The 20,996-nt window shown below is 42.9% G+C and overlaps 1 protein-coding gene across 2 annotated transcripts in view; it reads left to right on the top strand.

Moving 5' to 3' along the window:
• Window positions 1-20,996, top strand: part of TTLL10 (tubulin tyrosine ligase like 10) — a 113,155-nt gene that overhangs the window by 63,235 nt on the left and 28,924 nt on the right. For both annotated transcript variants that reach the window (XM_030185802.1, XM_030185803.1), the window contains exons 8-9: window positions 13,348-13,488; window positions 18,218-18,334. In XM_030185802.1, the coding sequence (XP_030041662.1) occupies window positions 13,348-13,488; window positions 18,218-18,334 (258 nt within the window). The remainder of the gene's footprint in view (window positions 1-13,347; window positions 13,489-18,217; window positions 18,335-20,996) is intronic.

The raw sequence follows: 20,996 nt of genomic DNA on the forward strand, positions 1-20,996 counted from the left end.
AGGTAGCAGTTCAGGGCTGGCATGGGTTTCCTCTTTAGCTCCAGCTGCAAAGGGGAGGCAAGTTCAGAAAGGTTCTGGGTAACCTTACAGAAAATAATCGCTGTTTACTTCTGTGCAAGCTTGGATTACAGTAAACTTCTATACTGCTGAAACCTACAGGTTCTTAGTGGTTTACAATAATTAAAAAAACAAAAACAAAAAAACAAGACAATCTCGGAAGCAAAATAAAAAATAGAAAATCTTATTCAGGAACTAATTGCAACAAACGTCTTAAAAAGATAGGTTTTTACATTTTTCTTGAATGAAAAAAAGATAACTGAGCAGCAAAACAAATATTAAAATTACTCAAAGACCTTGATGCTTGAACTGCAAGACGTCTATAATTACTTTCATTTATGCAAAGTTATCATGATTTATCAAGCTTGTTTGTAGTTTCTGATAACTTTTATTGGACCTGAATAAAACAATTCTGATGATATTGTACAGAAACATTTGAGAACGCTTGGGTCTGTGCATCAGAACACAGAATTTTGCATAATTTCATATTAGTCAAACATTCTTCACCCTCAAACAGTACCAAAATCCCTGCACAACTTGATATGGATACACTGTTGGAGGAAATATAATTATTGTACAATGTAATATTTACGCCATCTTACCAGCAGCCACAAAGTTCACACCTTCAATGTAAGTGCTGAAAGGCGGTGAATAAATAGAAAAATGAATACATTTTGCTGCTAGATTGTACTAGTATTTATAAAGACGAATAGGCACTGATACGTCTTTATAAAATAGGCCGCTTCTTGTCTGCTAAACCCTGTTACAAAACGACCCTTCTATTGGTAATTCCTGTTGATCATTAATTGCTGTAAGCTTAGGCAGCAAAAACTCTGGCCTTCTGAAGGCAGGTCATGAGAATCTCTCTGCTCTTCATTGTCTGAAGATTGACAGATAAGAAGATGACGGCAGATAGAATCTGGATCTACCTATTCGTGCTGCATCTACAGACATCCAATTTAAAGAACAAACCATTTTTGATAAGCTTATGGAATTTAGGGCTAAAAATCATTAAACACTGTTTGGGATGTTTTCCTCTATATAAAGCTTCTGCATCATTTCCCACTGGTGTATTTAAAAGACAGCCCATATCCTCTGCAATAGCACAGGAACATAGAATCTGATGTCAGATAAGGGACATTATGGCCCATCTAGTCTCTAACAAAAACCAACAAGAGTGGAGAAACTTGATCCACTACGAGGGTAAAGATAAAAGAACAGCAAAAAAGTAGCGAGATCAACACAACACTTCCAAAACACTGTGGAGGCGAGTAATAAAAAATGCTTTATTAAAAAAGTAAAAAGTACTCGAAAGACTCGACACGGAGCCGTGTTTCGGCGGAAAACACCTGCTTCAGGAGTCTGTTTATTGTGTAAGCCAGTGAGTGAAGCACCATTAGCAAGGAAACCAAATCAAGCCTTTAAAAAGGCTGATAATAGGTGATTGTACAAAGCATAAGCTTAGAATGACAATAAAGACAGAGAGTCAACCGCGGAGGTGCTTAACAAAAAACGCTTGGAGAAACAGGCGTTTTCCGCCGAAACACGGCTCCGTGTCGAGTCTTTTGAGGTCTTTTAACTTTTTTAATAAACCATCTAGTCTCTAAGCACTTTATTCCCGGACAGTGCACATATCTGGTTTTCCTTTCACTTCTTTGCAATTGGGGATCCTCTGTGCTTACCCTGTTTCTTGAATTATGTTACTGATTTGCTTCTGCCACCTCACCTGGGAGTACCTTCTATACAACTACCATCCAGAACGTATATGGCACAATTCTATACCATAACTGCAAGCAATTACATGCTCATTATACAAGTAACTGTTTAGCGTAATGACATTTATTTTTTATTTTATTTTTTTTATTTATTACATTTCTACCCTGCGCTTTCCCACACATGGCAGGCTCAATGTGGCTTACATAGTAACAATAAAAGAATTACAAGTCGTATGAAGAATATACAATTTGTAGTAAACGTAACAATAATGGGTTAGCAGATAAGTAAATTGAACAAAGGAGGAATTAGGTGTAGAATTAAATTGAATATAGGAGGAATAAGGTGTAAAAGGGAATGGGTGTAGGGAGGTAGGCATGGGAAGATGAAGAGGAATATATGGAGAGGAAAAGATTAGGGATAGCAATGAGGATTATGAAAAACATGATCAATATATGACAATCGTTGGTAGGAATCAAGTGGGCACGCTTTAGTTAGTATAATTGTTACGGTAGGCTTTCTTGAATAGGTGGGTCTTCAATGCTTTTCTGAAGGGCAAAAGGGTGTTAATTGTTCGGATTGGTCTTGGTAGAGCGTTCCAAAGTTGGCTACCCAGAAAGAAAAAATTGGATGCATAGAAGGATTTGTACCTGATACCTTTGCAGTTTGGAAGGTGTAAATTAAGGTAAGTATGGGAAGACACCAAACTGTTTCTGGTTGGGAGGTCAACGAGGGTATTCATGTAGGTAGGGGCTTCTCCGTGTAGTATCTTGTAAATCATTGTATGAACTTTAAAATTAATTCTTTCTCTGAAAGAATTAATTTTAAATAATTTTAATTTTAGAATGTACAAATTCATATAAATCCGCTATTAACAATGCTAAGAGGGAATATTACTCTAAGTGATAGTCTGACCTCATATGCAACTTTCTTTAAATTAGTCACCTTATTTTCTAACTCCTCTTGCTCTCTTACCTATCTATATTATCCTTCTTTGCTTATACCCTACGCTGTCTATTAAAATGTTCTATTACGTACTTTGTTGACATTGAGGGGCATAATCGAACGATAACGCCTATCTCCATGGGCGTTTATCTCCGAGAACGGGTCCGTGAAGGGGCGGAGCCAACCGTATTTTCGAAAAAAATAGACGCCCATATGTTATTCGCTACTTTGTGAGCTGGGCGTTTTTGTTATTCAGTGATAATGGAAAATGAAAGCGCCCAGCTCAAAAACGAATACATCCAAGGCATTTGTTCGTGGGAGGGGCCATGATTCGTAGTGCACTAGTCCCCCTCACATGCCAGAACACCAACCGGGCACCCTAGGGGGCACTTTTACAAAACAAAAAAAAAAGGTAAAAGAGCTCCCAGGTGCATAGCACCCTTCCCTTGTGTGTTGAGCCTCCCAAATCCCCCTCAAAACCCACTGCCCATAAGTCTACACCATTACTATAGCCCTAAGGGGTGAAGGGGGGGCACCTACATGTGGGTACAGTGGGTTTGGGGGGGTTGGACGACTAACGCATTAAGCAGCACAATTGTAACAGGTAGGGGGGGATGGGCCTGGGTCCACCTGCCTGAAGTCCACTGCACCCCCTAATAAGTGCTCCAGTAACCTGCATACTGCTGCCAGGGAGGTGGGTATGACATTTGAGGGTGAAAAGAAAAAGTTGTGAAACGTCATATTTTGTGCTGGGAGGGGGTTTGTGACCACTGGGGAAGTCAGGGGAGGTCATCCCCGATTCCCTCCAGTGGTCATCTGGTCATTTAGGGCACTTTTTGGGGCCTTATTCGTGGAAAAACAGGGTCCAGGAAAAGTGCCCTAAATTCTCGCTAAAATCGCATATTTTTCTTCCATTATCGGCGAAAGGGCGCCCATCTCTGTTCGCCCGATAACCACGCCCCAGTTCCGCCTTCGACACGCCTTCGACACGCCCCCGTCAACTTTGTCCGCATCCGCGACGGAGTGCAGTTGAAAGCGTCCCAAATTCGGCTTTTGATTATACCGCGTTATTCGTTTTTGTGAGATAAACGCCCATCTCCCGATTTAGGTCGGAACTTGGGCATTTTTCTCATTCGATTATAAGCTGGATTGTGTACTATGCCATACGTTGCATTGTTATTTGAATATTTTCACTGCTGTAATTGTCTATTGCTTATGTTTGATTTATTCTTACTGTACACCACCTTGAATGAATTGTTTCAAAAGGGCAGTAAATAAATCCTAATAAATAAAATAAATAAGCTTATTGATCGATTCTTTGATTCCTCCATACTCTTTAGTTTGCTTAAATCTCTTACAGGCTCATCAATTTCTTTTAATAACTCTTGCTTTATTTGCTTATTATTTGACTACTTATTTCTTGGACAAAATCATAATTTTATAAAACCAATTATCTACAAGTCAAGTTAATTGTATTATCACTGCATCTCAAATTTTGATTTTATCTGGAGTATCCCCCTGTTCTTCAATTTACCTCTCCTTTTGTTCTATCTCTCGAGAAACTTCTACAGTCAGTGAGACCCACTACATTGCAATGAGATCCTGTCCCTGCTTATCTAATTATTTCATAGGAGGATCTCTCTGAGCATGGACATGAGTTCTGTACCCAGTGTTTGGAAAGCTGCATGTATGCCTAAGGTTAAAAGATGCTACTCAGAAATTAATGTTGCTTATGAAGTGTCGTCCAGTATCTAACTATCCATTTGTATCAAATTTTGTGGAGAAAATTATTTCATTACAATTAGAAAAATTTAGGCTCCTGTTTACTAAGGTGCGCTAGTGTTTTTAGCGCACGCTAAAAATTAGCCCATACTAAGGCTAGAGACACGAGCACTAATTTTTAGTGTGCACTAAAAATGCTAGTGTGCCTACAGCACGGCTTAGTAAACAGGGCCCTTATTGTGAAAACAAATGTTTTCCATCCACATCAAACAGGATTTAGGAAACATCATAGCACAGCGATGGTTATTATTGGCTGACTAACACATATCCAGACCAATTTAGATTTAGACCAACATAATGCCCTCCCGCAGGAGGTGGTGGAGATGAAAACGGTAATGGAATTCAAACATGCGTAGGATAAACACAAAGGAATCCTGTTTAGAAGGAATGGTTCCGCGGAATCTTAGCAGAGATTGGGTAGTGACGCCGGTAATTGGGAAACAAAACGGGAGCTGGGCAGACTTCTACTTTCTATGCCCTGATTGTGACTGAATAGATAGGGATGGGCTTGAGTGCAAATTTTAAGGGGCTTCTTCAGAACTTAGTACAAGAACAGTGCTGGCCAGACGTCTACGGTCTGTGCCCTGAGAAAGGCAAGGACAAATCAAACTTGGGTATACATATAAAGTATCACCAGTGCTTTTTTTGTGCTGGTACGCACCGGTACGGCGTACGGCACCTTTTTTTGTGAGGTTCGGCTCACCTGCCCGCTCCTTTCCATTTGTGCACCTGTGCTCCCTGCTTTGAAATCTTTAATTTACCTGAAGTCGCAGTGAATCGGCAGTAAAAGCAGCAGGCAGGCAGGCAGGCTTGCCTCTTCGTTGCTTCCCTTCCCTCTCAGTGCGTCCCACCTTCCTCTGATGTAATTTCCTTTCCACGAGGGCGGGACGCGCTGAGAGGGAAGGAAAGTGATGAAGAGGCGAGCCTGCCTGCCTGCCAGTGCCTGCCTGCTGCTTTTACTGCCGGTTCGCCGCAACTTTGGGTAAACTAAAGATTTCAAGGCAGGGAGCATGGGTGCACGAACGGAAAGTCGAGGAACTGAGGGCGGGCAGGCGGTGGGGGGGGCTGGGGTTTGAACAAATTGCTGGACATGGAGGGGTGAGAAGGGCAGGGGAGAGAGGAGAATTGCTGGGCATGGAGGGGAGGGGAGGGCAGGGAAGAGAGAATTGCTGGACATGGATAGGAGGGGAGGGCAGGGAAGAGAGAATTGCTGGACATGGATGGGAGGGAAGGGAAGGGGAGAGAGGAGAATTGCTGGACATGGATGGGAGGGGAGGGCAGAGGAGAGAGGAGACATGCTGGACATGGATGGGAGGGGAAGGCATGGGAGAGAGGATAATTGCTGGACATGGATGAGAGGGGAGGGCAGGGGAGAGAGGAAACATGCTGGACATGGATAGAAGGGGAGGGCAGGGAAGAGAGAATTGCTGGACATGGATGGCAGGGGAGGACAGGGGTCAGAGGAGAATCACTGGACATGGATAAGAGGGGTGGGCAGGGGAGAGAGAATTGCTGGACATGGATGGCAGGGGAGGACAGGGGGCAGAGGAGAATCACTGGACATGGATAAGAGGGGTGGGCGGGGGAGAGAGGAGACATGCTGGACATGGATGGGAGGGCAGGGAAGAGAGAATTGCTGGACATGGATGGGAGGGGAGGGCAAGGGAGAGAGGAGAAATGCTGGACATGGATGGAGGAGAGGGGAGAGAGAATTATTGCTTTATATGGATACAGGGGAGGGAAGAGAGAGGAGAAATGCTGGACATGGATGGAGGGGAGGAAAGAAAAAAGAAGAAGATGCACATGGATGGAGATGAGGGAAAGGGAAGAGAGGCAAAAAACTGGACATGGATGGAGAAAATAGGCAAATCTGGATCCACGTTATACCTCCTCCAGTCAATTCCATGGCGGAGGACCCAGCTTTTACTTATGGATGTAGGGCAAGAAATGAAGAAGAAAGGAGGAAAGTAAAGAAATAAATGGAAAGGAAGCCCTGGAAACAGAGTTAAGAGAACAGATAGAGAGCAACAGAATCAGAGACTGGGACCAATATGGATAGAAAAACAAAGTCACCAGACAACAAAGGTAGAAAAAAATCATTTTATTTTCATTTTAGTGTTTGGAATATATCCAATTTGAGAATTTACATCTGCTGTCTTATTTTGCACTGGGTATACTGGAGCTGTAACAGCTTACAGAAATTATTTATAATAAAAAAAATCATGTTATTTTTTCTCCTATACTAGTATAATATTTTCAATGATGTCTGTTTAAATGCGCCATGGCTGGTATGAGGGGTGTGGCTAATGTGGGTGTGGCTATAATAGGGGTGGGGTCATATGTGGTGACCCCATCCATAATGAGTACCAGCACCTTTTTTTCTACAAAAAAAGCACTGAGTATCACATACCATGTAAATGAGTTTATCTTGTTGGGCAGACTGGATGAACCGTACAGGTCTTTATCTGCCGTCATTTACTACTACGTTACTATTCTTTTGATTTAGTTAGTTCTTTCAGCAGCTTTTGATTTGCTCTTGCTTAGGTTGGCTATTATTGGTTTAACAGATTATGGTTTTGAAGGGTTCCGTTCTTCTTTGCAACTGTGTACCTTTCGTGATCAATGGAATGATTCTTTTTCACAGTCATTTTCAGTTAAATGTAGAGTGCCTCAGAGTTCAGTACTTGCACCGATATCTTCATGGCTCCATTGGTTGGTTTGATCCATTCCCTAGAACTCGCTGTTTAAAAAAAACAAAAATTTGTGGTTGATATACAACTATTGACAACAATTCATAGTGGAAACCTTGCTGACATGGGCTCAGTTAAAAACTAACACCAAGATTCTATAAATGGCAGTGGCGTACCAAGGGGGGGGGGCGGTGGGAGTGTTCCGCCCCAGGTGCACGCCGCTGGGGGGGTGCCGCGCGCCTGTTGGCTCTTCATTTTCATGCTCCCTCTGCCCCGGAACAGGTTACTTCCTGTTCCGGGGCAGAGGGAGCATGGAAACGAAGAGCCGACAGGCGCGCGGCACCCCCCCCAGCGGCGTGCACCGGGGGTTCTTTCGCCGGGGGGGTCGCGCTGTTCAGGGGGGCACTGCACCCAGGGGGCGGGGCGCATCGGCGATCCGCCCCGGGTGTCAGCACCCCTAGGAACGCCACTGATAAATGGCACTTAAAATTGTGTGTGCAAATTTGGGCATGCATCCAATGTGAGTGCACGATTTAATTGAATAACAAGCCAATTAGTGCCAATAATTGGGTGCTAATAATTATCAGCACTAATTGGCATTAATTGAAGTTTACACATGCATTTTTAGTCATGGGGATCCATGTGTAAATTTTATGGGTGACTCCAAAAAAGTGGCAAGGCCATGAGAGGGTCAGGTGTGTTCCTATAATTCATGTGTGCTGTTATAGTATAAGAGGGATCCGCACCGAATTTAGATGTGAGGATTTACACCAGGATTTATTTGGCGTGAATCCTATCATCTAAATTTAGGCAGCAATCCCGGCGCTAAGCGTATTCTATAAATGGTGTCTAACTTTTAGCACCTTGTATAGAATAGGGTATAGCGCAGGTTTTATCGGTGCCAATTTTTCAGTGCTATTTATAGAATTTGGTCCTAAACTTCAGATTATATCTGATTGGTGGTTGTTATACAAATTGAATCCTGAAAATCGAAGGCATTATGCATGTTTTGGCAGACTTCCGTAAATTACTAAAGACTAACCTGTTCAAAGAGATTTACCTAAAGGATCCTTCATAAATGACCGGTCATCAAAACTTTACCAAAACAAGATAACATTCAACTCTTTTTATTTGTTTACTTCATTCACATTGTTACTGTTGAACGATATACATTAACCCTTGATCTTTAATACTTGAATTGAACTGTTTATCTACTTACTTATAACTTATTTTAATTTCTGTACTTTAAATGTAATAATATTCTGTACTTCTCATTCCGGAATGGCGATCGCCATTTCGGCATAATGTAAGCCACATTGAGCCTGCAAATAGGTGGGAAAATGTGGGATACAAATGCTGCAAATAAAGAAATAAATATATAAATTATTGTTTTCTAGAATCCAAGTAATCCCAATTAGCTTTCTCCAGTGCTTAATTTCATTAAAAATAAATCCTTGAGGTCATTATTGTTAATAAATTAGATTTCATGCTACATAATTCTAATTTAAGTATGAAAATTTTGCATTATTTGTTCAATTCGTAAACTTCTTACTGGAAAATCTACTACTGTTTTGATACATGCCTTGATTATGCTTATATTTATTAAAACTTGTTGTACTTCTCTAACTGCCAGAGCGGTTTACATAAAAATGACAAAATATATTAATAAGACAAAGGAAAGGAACGCCATACAAATAATAGAGAAGTTATTCATTCACACTTAAAAAGAGGAATTATTGTAATGCTATACTGCATGGTTTGCATTTGTTAGATATTAGACACTTTCAGATTATATAAAATTGTGCAATTAAGCTTCTTACTCGAATGTGAAAATTTGATCATGTTACACCACTTCTGAAAGTAGAATATTAGCTTCCAGTGTCATCAAGTATTCCATATAAGATGTTGTTGTTAACATTTAAGATTCATCAGTCCCTCTAGAATGCTTCGGTCATTACAATGTGATCTTAGGTGGTTCTTTCTTTTGGAGTCATCTGCTTAGATACCATTAGGAGCATTATATTTAGTGTAACTGCACCAAGCTACCTTAGATTAGAAAGATCTCTTGAAAATTTAGAGATAGACTTAAAACCTTTTTATTCCAAAAAGCATTTTATTTATACATACAAGATATGTGTGCTTACACTGAAGGGTGTCGATTAGCTTTTTGGAAGATCGGCAGAGGAATCCATTCTTTCCATTGTAATCTGTGAGGCTCGATATTCAGCCGGCGGTGATCAGTGTTTTGCTGACTGTTGCCGGCGGCGTTAAACCCGGAAATTCAATGCCAAGCCATGTTGGGCTCCAGGCTAAAAGCATAGGGGCCCTATTACAAAGCCGCAGCAAAAAGTGGCCTGCAGCAGTGTGAGCATGTCTTTTGGGCGCGCAACAGGCCAGATTTTACCACGTCCTGGAAAAAGGGCCTTTTTTTAAGGGGCCAGAAAATGGTTGTGCGGCAAAATAAAAACCAGTGCACATCCATTTTTGGCCTGAGACCTTACCACCACCCTTTGACTTAGTGATAAGGTCTCACACGCTACCCAGGCGGTAGGTATGCAGGGCACATCCACTGCTTTTTACTGCCGGGTAAGTGCCATGCACTAGAAAATATTTTCTACCGCATGTTTTTGGTGTGCGCCAAATTCAGAATTACCACCCGGGGCACAACGCTGATTTGGTGCATGCTGGGCGCGCTTTGGCCCTTACGCACCTTTGAAAAAGGGCTCCTTAGCCGGTTAAGTGCAATATTCGGTACTGAACCGGCTAAGAAGAACCACATAAACACAGGACTCTGTTTTATGCAGTCCTATTTATGCAGTTATCGTAACCGATTAAGTGCTAATTCTGACCCCGGAACACCCTCCAAAATAGCTGGTTTTGACTTGAGCCAGTTAAGTGCCACTCAAAATACCTGATTAGCCCCGGAAAAGCGATTTAAATAATTTTGAATATTGAGCCCATTGTTTTTATCATGCTGTAGCTTCAGTTTTCTTTTTCTTATTTCTATTTATGATTTATATTAATACTCCACTCAGAAGTTATGCGATGGGCATTATATCAAAGCTAAATAAACTGTATATGTGCACGCCTGTGTGTGCATATCCACACATTAGTGTCAAAATTCCATCCAAGTGCTATTCTGTAAATACCGCCTAACTTGCACAGTGCATATTTGCAAGGGGAGGGGGGGGGGGAGGCCTCAAGCTTCCCTATGTAATTTATAGAATACTGTAAGCTTCAGGAGCAGGGGCGTATCTGCGTGGGGCCACAGGGGCCTGGGCCCCCGCAGATTTCGCCCTGGCCCCCCTCCCCGCCGTCAACCCTCCCCCGCTGCTTACTTTTGCTGGCGCCGAGGTCCGACCCGCAATCTCCGTTTTTCGTCTTCCTCCGTGGCCATGCTTCCAGGAAGTAACGCTGTAGTGCTGATTCGTTGAATCCAGTTCGGCGTCTGACGTCAGACGTCGAACTGGGGTCAACGAATCAGCACTGCAGCGTTACTTCCTGGAAGCATGGCCACGGAGGAAGACGAAAAACGGAGACTGCGGGTCGGGACCTCGGCGCCAGCAAAAGTAAGCAGCGGGGGAGGGTTGACGGCGGGGAGGGGGTGGAGAGAGGCGGCGGCGGCGGGGGGGGGGGGGAGGGAGGCAAAAATGTGCCCCCCCTCTCTGGCTCTGGCCCCCCCTACCGCCGGATTCCAGATACGCCCCTGTTCAGGAGTCTCTGCAGCCCGGGAAGAAAAATGATTCACATCCGAGAGGCGCCTCTAAAAATGCTAAGGTATCAGCCACAAGAAACTTCAGTCTAAAGTAATCTTTCTCATAAACACTCTCTCAATCTCTTAGAATCCCTCTCAACAGTCATAGAATTCCCACTGTTTCGTTACTTCTTCAGGAGAGGATATGCAGAAAAGCGATCTTGCGGCTGGTACCTTAGCATTTTTAGAGGTGCCTCTCGGATGTGAATCATTTTTCTTCCCGGATCTAAAGCTAAGTATTTCCTTCTTTTTTTGCACTTTGGTTTCTGTTCCGCAATAAGATTTTTACATTCAGTCCTCTCTGTCTTAAATATTTTGGCCTTACTCTTCCGATATACTATATTACATTGATTTGACTTAAGTGATATTTTCTGTGCTTATAGTCAATTGATCATTTATGTGTTACGATAATACCCTCTGTTTTTTTTTTACTACAGATTGATCTGGTTCTCTCACTTTGTAGGTTTTTCGGAGGCGGTGGTTGGCCCATGATATATAAGCCTTGTTAGGTGTGTCCACTGAGTTGGTACCCTAGGCTGATGAGGCCTCTTGTTAAAATCATTTATGATATACTTTGTGACAATAGCACAGATAATACCTATAGTTAATTAGAGCAAGTTTCTTTAGTTTCTTTATGCTTTTTGCTCTAAGCAGATTTGTTAATTTTTTGATACTCTGTTACAGTCCATCTGTACTGTGCAGCGAAAAGCAGGGGGCTCTGACAACATTATAATATGCTACTGCCTTGTTTTTCTCACAGCTGGGTTATGGATCTTTGCAATGTAACCGGGCTCTTGCATAAGGCTGTAGGAGGGGAACACTCTCTCACCTGGGGAAACACACTGGCCCTGCTTTGGATTTGCAATATCACCTGGCAGGTGATTTTGAGCTGACTCTGGGATTAATTAACTGGTGAAATGAACTCTTGAAAACCCGCCTTCTCAGTGTTGTGTATGGTTGTTTGCCAGAAGTGTGTGTTATTGCAGCCTCCCTGCACAGAATTAATCCCTTATGGTATTCTGAAGTGCTCAGACATAGATGATAACACCTTTACACCAGACCAGGTGGCAGCTGGAAGAATGGGAAACAGTGAAAATGAAAGACATGGGAGAAAGGACCTTGCACCACACCCATTCACATTTAATAAATCTAATTCTGCTTACTAATTACAGATAAATATAATGATTGACATAGAGAGATAGATGGGCAGGTTTGTAGCTCGAACAACTGATCATAGACATGGAATTTATCAAGCCTGTGGAACAAAAGATGATCTTGGTGTATAAATCTGTGGCTTTCCCCAAATCTGTGCCTTTTATAAATTAGATACACAGGGCTGGATTTATGTGTATTGTAACTCCTAAGCCGTAACACTTATGAGCCTCCCCCTCCCCCCACTCAAGTGTGAGGTAAATTTTAGATGTGATGCAATAAATAAAACAAAAAACAACAAACAGTAGTTGATAATCATAAATTCCTGTTTTTGTTATCATTTCTTCTTTTGCTAAACCACTTTGAACCTCTGTAAATGCAGTTACATGTTTGTTAGTGAAGCATCAGACCCCCCTTTTAATGATGAAGACCTCAGCTGTAGCTTGTCTAGCTTATACATAAATCTAGCCCTCAGAAAAATTCAATAAAAGCACAAACTACTACTACTATTTAGCATTTCTATAGCGCTACAAGGCGTAGGCAGCGCTGCAGAAACATAGAAGAAAGACAGTCCCTGCTCAAAGAGCTTACAATCTAATAGACAAAAAATAAATTAATCAATTAATGTGTACAGGAAGGAGGAGAGGAGGGTAGGTGGAGGTGAGTGGTTACGAGTCAAAAGCAATGTTAAAAAGGTGGGCTTTCAGTCTAGATTTAAAGGTGGCCAAGGATGGGGCAAGACGTAGGGGCTCAGGAAGTTTATTCCAGGCGTAGGGTGCAGCGAGACAGAAGGCGCGAAGTCTGGAGTTGGCAGTAGTGGAGAAGGGAAGAGATAAGAAGGATTTATCCATGGAGCGGAGTGCACAAAGACATAAAAAGAATCACTGCCCCACACTAGAGCTTTCTCTCCTCTCATTATAAGTCCATCCCTTCCAATCTCATGGATAATCAAAAGGAGGAATTAGCAAAGCAGAGAAAGAAGACAGTCTTTAGTGATATTGACTTCTGAAGGGCAATAAAGTGTTGCCCACCTGGGCCAACCCTTTGACATAAAGCTGTATCAGCCCATCTTCTTCTCCACTGTACCAAAAGACGCTCACCTCACTGCTGCCGTTTCTCCAGAGTAGATCTGGCAATGCAGTGATTTGAGTTTATTCCTACTTGTTTCTCCATTACCTTTCTCACCCTGTTCCCCCAGTAAAGAATCGCTGCCAATGAAGAACTAATTGTCCTTTCTTCCTCCACCCCTTCTAGTACATGCAGAAGAAGCATCCGCAGTACAAAGAGCTGAAGGAAGAGACAGTGTGGAGCATGGAGCGCTTCAGCACTTATGTGAATGAGAAGTTTGTGGCAACTAAGGGTCTCCCTAGGAACTGGGTCTCGACTGTATTCACAGTGAGTATATACGAGCATGTATATGCGTGTGCGTGCATTTCAGATTGGGAAGTGGAAGAGTATCTCAGCAGATTTACATCCTCTCCAGAGAGAAGCAATTGAGCCCAACTCATTAGTGCTATGCCATTAGCTTTGCCTTGGTAACAGCTTCCCCAGAGGTTTCACTTTGCAACCAAGGTGTTTAGGTGTTGTAAACATTCCCAGTGTGATTCCCAGCACTTTTGTCCTCTGGCAGTTTATTACAGTTATGTCCTATTGGGCTAATCTCAAGGGTTCTCTGCAAGTGAACACAACATGGAAGCTGAATTAGACATTTAAAAGAGAAATACACAAGGCAGGTAGTTTTGGTGTTGAATTCTTTGATGAGATGGAGATAGGTACGAACAAGAAAGGATGTGTGCTCTTCTGTCCCTTCTGGGTTTGTCAACTCCCTTAAGTTGATCAAACAAGCTGATCCAGTCTACTACTACTACTGCTTATCATTTCTATAGTGCTACTAGACGTATGTGGCACTATACATTAAACATGTAAGAGACAGTCCCTGCTATTCTATTCAAGACAGACAAACAGGACAAATAAGGGATAGGGGAAATACTTATGGTGGGAATGATAAAACAGCCATGAGTACTTTAACAAGTGAATAGGAGTTAGAAGCAGCCTCAAAGAGGTGGGCTTTTAGCCTAGATTTGAACATGGCCAGAGATGGAGGTTGACGTAATGACTCAAGAAGTCTGTTTCAGGCATACGGTGTAGCAGAATAAAATGATTTGGCAGTGGAGGAGAAGGGTATCGATAAGAGAGACTTACCCGATGAACAGAGTTCCCAGGGAGGAGTGTAGGGAGAGATAAGAATGGAGAGGTATTGAGGAGCAGTCCTGGTTTGTCCCCTTATTGGGGCAATTCTATAACTGGGCACCTTCATTTAGGTGCCCCAAGGCCATGCAGTAGGAGTCTATTCTATAATAGAACCTACACAGCCAGGCTCCATTATAGAACACTACCATAACCTGGTTTGGTGGCCTAACATTTAGGCCCTGCTTTTACACCAGCCATAGAGATGGCTTAAGCGCAAGCACCTAAAGTGGTGGGCACACATAACTTGCAGTGCTGTGCAAGTTACACCCATAAGTGGGAGCCCTGCCTATGTCCTGCCCATGCTCCACCCATGTCTATGCCCCCTTGCAAATATACACTATGCAAGACAGTCATCTATATACAGAACAGCGCTTAAGTAGCATACTGGCATGTGTGCACTTTTATGTACATTTATGCACATATATACTAGTGATCTAACATACATAGCAACATAGTAGGTGACAGCAGAAAAAGACATGTACGGTCCATCCAGTCTGCCCAACAAGATAAACTCATATGTGCTACTTTATACGTATACCTGACCTTGATTTGTATCTACCATTTTCAGGGCACTGATCTATGCTTTATGCATGAAATGGGCACATTTTGTTTTCCATTTTGCTCACACCTTTTTCAGTAGTAGCTCAAGGTGAGTTACATTCAGATACACTGGTTATTTCTCTGCCCCGGTAGGGCTCACAATCTTGGTTTGTACTTGAGGCAATGGAGGGTTAAGTGACTTGCCCAAGATCACAAGGAGCAGCAGTGGGATTTGAACCGGCCACCTCTGGATTGCAAGACTGGTGCTCTAACCACTAGGCCACTCCTCCACTCATAAACTGGGTACATTAATGTCAGTGCCTAGTTTATGGAATTGTCCCATTAATTTCCCAGAAGGAAATCGGTGCTATAAATCTATGTTTGCAGTGGGGCAAATCCAGGACTAGATCACCCTGTTGAGTCCCTTCCTGTCCTACTTGAATCATAATGTCGCCTTACTGCGATTAGGTGTACATGTTATACAATGGGGCCACTATGTGAAGGGAGTTGGCAAGACTTGGTTAGAACAGTTTGTTCTCTCTCTCTTAGAAATGCACAGCAGTTCACCAGCTTTACTGATAAAGCTTAAGATATCTTCTCTGTGTACCCCATCTTGCTGTATTGTGCCAATGGTATTTGGCACAATACAGCAGATGAAAATGGGATAAACACAAATGAATCCTGTTTAGAAGGAATGGATTCACAGAGGAGATTGGGTGGCAACACTGGTAACTGGGAAGCAAAACCAGTGCTGGGCAGACTTCTACAGTCTACGCCCTGATTGTGACTGAATAGATATGGATGGGCTTAAGTGTAAATTTTAAGGGGCTTTGACATTAGCTTCAGTATTTTTAGTACAAGAACAGTGCTGGGCAGACTTCTACGGTCTGTGCCCTGAGAAAGGCAAGGACAAATCAAACTCGGGCAGGGGCGTATCTGCGTGGGGCCACAGGGGCCTGGGCCCCTGCAGATTTCGCCCTGGCCCCCCTCCCCGCCGTCAACCCTCCCCCGCTGCTTACTTTTGCTGGCGGGGGCCGAGGTCCGACCCGCAATCTCCATATTTCGTCTTCCTCCGTGGCCATGTGCTTCAAGGAAGTAACGCTGCAGTGCTGATTGGTTGAATCCAGTTCGGCGTCTGACGTTGCTGCGACGTCAGACGCCGAACTGGATTCAACCAATCAGCACTGCAGCGTTACTTCCTTGAAGCACATGGCCACGGAGGAAGACGAAATATGGAGATTGCGGGTCGGACCTCGGCTGACGGGGGTTGGGGCCCCCCGCCAGCAAAAGTAAGCAACGGGGGAGGGTTGACGGCGGGGAGGGGGTGGAGAGAGGCGGCGACGGCGGCGGGGGGGGGGGGGGGGGAGGGAGGCAAAAATGTGCCCCCCCTCTCTGGCTCTGGCCCCCCCTACCGCCGGATTCCAGATACGCCCCTGAACTCGGGTATACATATAAAGTATCACATACCATGTAAAATGAGTTTATCTTGTTGGGCAGACTGGATGGACTGTACAGGTCTTTATCTGCCGTCATTTACTATGTTACTATGTTACTCTTTGGGGTTCTACATGGAATGTTGCTACTAATTGGGATTCCGGAATCTTGTAACTTTTTAGGATTCCAGAATCTTCAGAACTTTTAGTACCAGAACAGTGTTGGGCAGACTTCTACGGTCTGTGCCCTGAAAATGGCAAGGACAAATCAAACTCGGGTATACATATAAAGTATCGCATACCATGTAAAATGAGTTTATCTTGTTGGGCAGACTGGATGGACCATATCTGCCATCATTTACTATGCTACTGGGTTATATTTGCTTTGCTTCCTCTCTAATTTTAGTCCTACCCATTCTACTTTGCTATATGAAGTTCTGGTTTTGCTAGACAAGCAAGAGTATAAATACCAAAGTTTATTCAAAAGTGGTGACTTTCCCTCTCCCGTTAATCAGGGCACACACCTAATTTTCATGTGCAAATTAATTGAAAAATGAGCCAATTAGTGCTGCTAATTGGGCACTAATAATTATTGCTGCTAATTGGCATTAATTTTAATTTGCGTGCCCAACTTTAGGTGCTAAGAACTGCATGTAAATTTTATGTGCAGATCCAAAAGGGGCTATAGGAGAGGCATGGGTGGGTCAGGGGCATTCCTGGAATTTGCACGCAGTTTTACTGAATGAGGGAAATCCATGCCTAATTTAGGCATGAGAATTTACACCAGGTTTTAGCTGGTGTAAATCCTTGTGCCAAACCCTATTCTATAAATGGCGCCCAACTCTGAGCAACGTTCACAGAATAGTGATTAGTGCTAATTTTTATTGGCTCCCAAATTTGGGTGCTATTTATACAATTTGAGTCCTAAATGACCACATCCACAGGAGTACGCTATAGAATCAAACTGTTGCCCCTTGTGGTCTTGGGCAAATCACTTAACCCTTCATTGCCTCAGGTACAAATTTACTACTACTTATCACTTCTATAGTGCTACAAGGCATAGGCAGCGCTGTACACCATACCTGAAAAGACAGTCCCTGCTCAAAGAGCTCACAATCTAAATAGGACAGACAAACAGACAGAACAACTAAGAGGTAAGGGAATTAAAGAGGTGGGGATAAAAGGGTACAGGGCAAGTGAGTAGTGGTTAGGAGTCAAAAGCAGCGTTAAAGAGGTGGGCTTTTAGCCTGGATTTGTAAACGGCCAAAGATGGGGCTAGACGTACAAGCTCGGGAAGTCTATTCCAGCTCGGGAAGTTTAGGGGGTCTTTTACTAAGAGCACGCAGGCGTTTTTAGTGCTCACTAAAAATAGGCGCACTAAATGCTAAAGATGCCAATGTATTCCTATATGCGTCTGTAGCATTTAGCGTGCGCCTATTTTTAATGCTTGCTAAAAACGCCAGCGCACTTTAGTAAAAGACCCCTTTAGAGCCCTGTTTACTAAGCCGTGTTGTAAGTGTGCAAATGTTTTAGCGCGCACTAACACTAGAAACACCCATATAATGGATGTCTCTATTGTTAGCGCGTGCTAATTTTTAGCACACGCTAAAAAGTTAGCGCCTCTACAGCGCGGCTTAGTAAATAGGGCCCTTAGATTGTGAACTGTCTAAGGACAGAAAAATATCTACTATGCCTCATTGTAACTCACCTTGCGCTACTACTAAACTAGGTGTGAGTTAAATCCAAATAAATAAACTAGTGTATGGTAAAGTTCTTGCGTTGTCAACCAGCTGACTTCCTTTGTTTTCTACCGGCATCTGACAAATCTACCACTAGTTCTGGTTCTTGCTAGTTTAGTTTTGGCCTTGTTAGAACCTAATCCTGTCCTCCTTTGTCTGCAGAAGAGAATGCAGCAAATCATGATGCAGTGTTTCCTTGCTGTCAAATCCAAGCTAGAATGCAAACTAGGTTACTTTGACCTCATCGGCTGTGATTTCCTCATCGATGAAGAATTTAAGGTAGAAAACTATATTGTTTCCATCATTTCTAATTGCCCCCTCTTGGTTTGTGCTTTGACAAAGGCTCTGATAAAGGTAAAACTTTAGGTTTCAGCATCTATGAATTTCTCTGCCAGCAGCCCTGTGTAGTAACATGGAGTATTTTACTTGTGTGCTAAGCAGTGGCGTTCCTAGGTTGGCTGACACCCGGGGTGGATCGCCGATGCGCCCCCCCCGGGTGCAGCGTGGCCCCCCCTGGTGAAATTACACCCCCCTCAGGTGCAGCGCCCACCCAGGTGCATTTTTAGCTGCTGGGGGGGGGGGGGGGGGGTGCCGCACGCCTGTCGGCAGAAGGAGCAACAGGGAGGGAACGAGCGGACTCGGCCAACAGGCGGGCGGCACCCCCCCAGCAGCGTGCACCCGGGGCGGACCGCCCCCCCCTTGGTACACCACTGGTGCTAAGTAGAGAAATCGAGAAAAATATTTATTTATTTATTATTACATTTATATCCCACATTTTCCCGCTGATTGCAGGCTCAAAGTGGCTTACATAAATCTGTAGTAAGGCTACAGTGCAATAAAAGCAATTATACGAATTGAGAATAATATAGGAAATAACGATATCAACCCCTTCAGAAGATATTGTACCCAGGCAACATCTCACCCGCCAACAGTTCTAGATTTCCTAACCGTTTTCTTTTTGTTGTTTGACAGCCCTGTAGTTCAGTGCTTCCCAACCTTCTAGTCAACTGGGTTTTCAGGATCACCACAATGAATATGCATGAGATAAATTTGCATATAACCAAGACAATTCATTGTGTTGATCCTGAAAATCTGACTGGGGGGGGGGGGGGGGGGGGTAACCCTCCAGTAGTGGGTTGAGAAGCATTGCTCTAGATGAATGCTTCTTTGTTAGTAGGTGTGCTACTAGGGTTGATGCCCAGGAGTCATCCAGTCCACTCATCCAGTGGACTTTTTTCATAGAAATGACATAAAAAATGTTTGCAGAAAGGGACCATATGGCCTATGTATTCTGCCCATCCAAACCAGCAGCCCAGGCTCTAAAACCCTTCTCTCTCAGAAATCCTCAGTGCTTGTTGGGCAGACTGGATGGACCATACAGGTCTTTATCTGCTGTCATTTACTATGTTACTATGCTTGCTCCATGCTTTCATGAATTTTGATGCTGTCCTCGTCTACAGCACCTCCAGTGGAAGGCTGTCTATGCAGCCGCTACCCTTTCTGAGGGCTCTTTTCACCCATCCTCGTAATCCTAATTTAGCGTAATTTATTACGTTTGATATGCCATCTGCATCCGCTATATCAAAGTAAATGTAAAAATGAAGTCAATATTACAATAATTACATTATAAGGAAACCTAGAAGACAGTGGTATCAGTAAGAGAATGAAAAGAATGGAGGATAAAATAAAGAAACAATGGACCCCACTTTCTGGATAGCAGTGCCAGGTATTCGGATACATCCACTGACTGGGAACATCTGTTGATTTTCAGTGGCGTTATCTGAAACGTGCAGCTATAAATCATTACTGTCTGAAGAGTGCCAGGGTGGTATGGGGACACAGTGAAGGTGGAGTTGGAAGTTATTCAGTCCACTAACTGAATAATTATGCAAATAAAGGGGCCCTTTTACTACGCAATGCTAAAAAGCGGCCTGCGACATCCCTGGTGTGGGTTTTTACCATGGCCTAAGGCCACTTTTAGCGCTACCAGGAAATGTATATATTTATTTATTTGCTACATTTGTACCCCACATTTTCCCACCTATTTGCAGGCTCAATGTGGCTTACATTACATTACAAAAGATATAGTTATGAACAGAATAAGAGGTTTGTTCTAAATTAAGATATTACTATGTAAGAAATAAGGAAGATATGTCGGTAGAATAATTTACATAACATATAATAAAAAGCAATAATATATGATGACCAATAATGATAATATGGCTAATATAATCAATTCAGAGGGATCAGTAGGTGGTTGGTTTAGATACAGAATAATCAAGTTCTTAAGGAGGATTCTTATTGTAAGTTTCTTCGAACAAGTGCATTTTCAATAATTTCCTGAAGTCTTGTCAAGTTACGTGTTATTTTTATAGTGTTCGGTAGTTTATTCCATGCTTTTGTGCAGAGGTATATGAAGGTAGATGCCACTTTTCTATTTTGCTAACCATGCACTAATTTTCCCATCAGCACGTACTGACACCTATTTTCTAAGCAGTAAGGGCTCTCATGCCAACCACGTGCCAATATATATGCACTAATTATTTATTTTTATTTATTTGTTGTATTTGTATCCCACATTTCCCCACCTATTTGCAGGCTCAATGTGGCTTACAATATTCCGTTATGGCATTCGCCATTCCAGAGTAAAAGAAACAATTGGTGTTACATGAAATACATGGATGACAATATCGAATTAGCTTACAAAGTTCCGTTATGGCATTCGCCATTCTGGAGTAAGTGATACATTAGAGTTGCATGAAGAATTAAGCTTACAGGTATAGCGAGAGAGTGTTAAGAGTGTAGTTGAAGTGGTATTGTGTGATCATTAAGTTATTGCTCGTTGTGGTATGCTTTATTGAATACTAGCACAGAACACGCCTACTTTCCACTAAAAAAACCTATTTTTTAGTGCGTGGGTAGCATGCTCACTTACCTCAGG

Source organism: Microcaecilia unicolor, chromosome 13 (assembly GCF_901765095.1).
Source record: "Microcaecilia unicolor chromosome 13, aMicUni1.1, whole genome shotgun sequence".
Classification (NCBI taxonomy): Eukaryota; Metazoa; Chordata; class Amphibia; order Gymnophiona; family Siphonopidae; genus Microcaecilia; species Microcaecilia unicolor.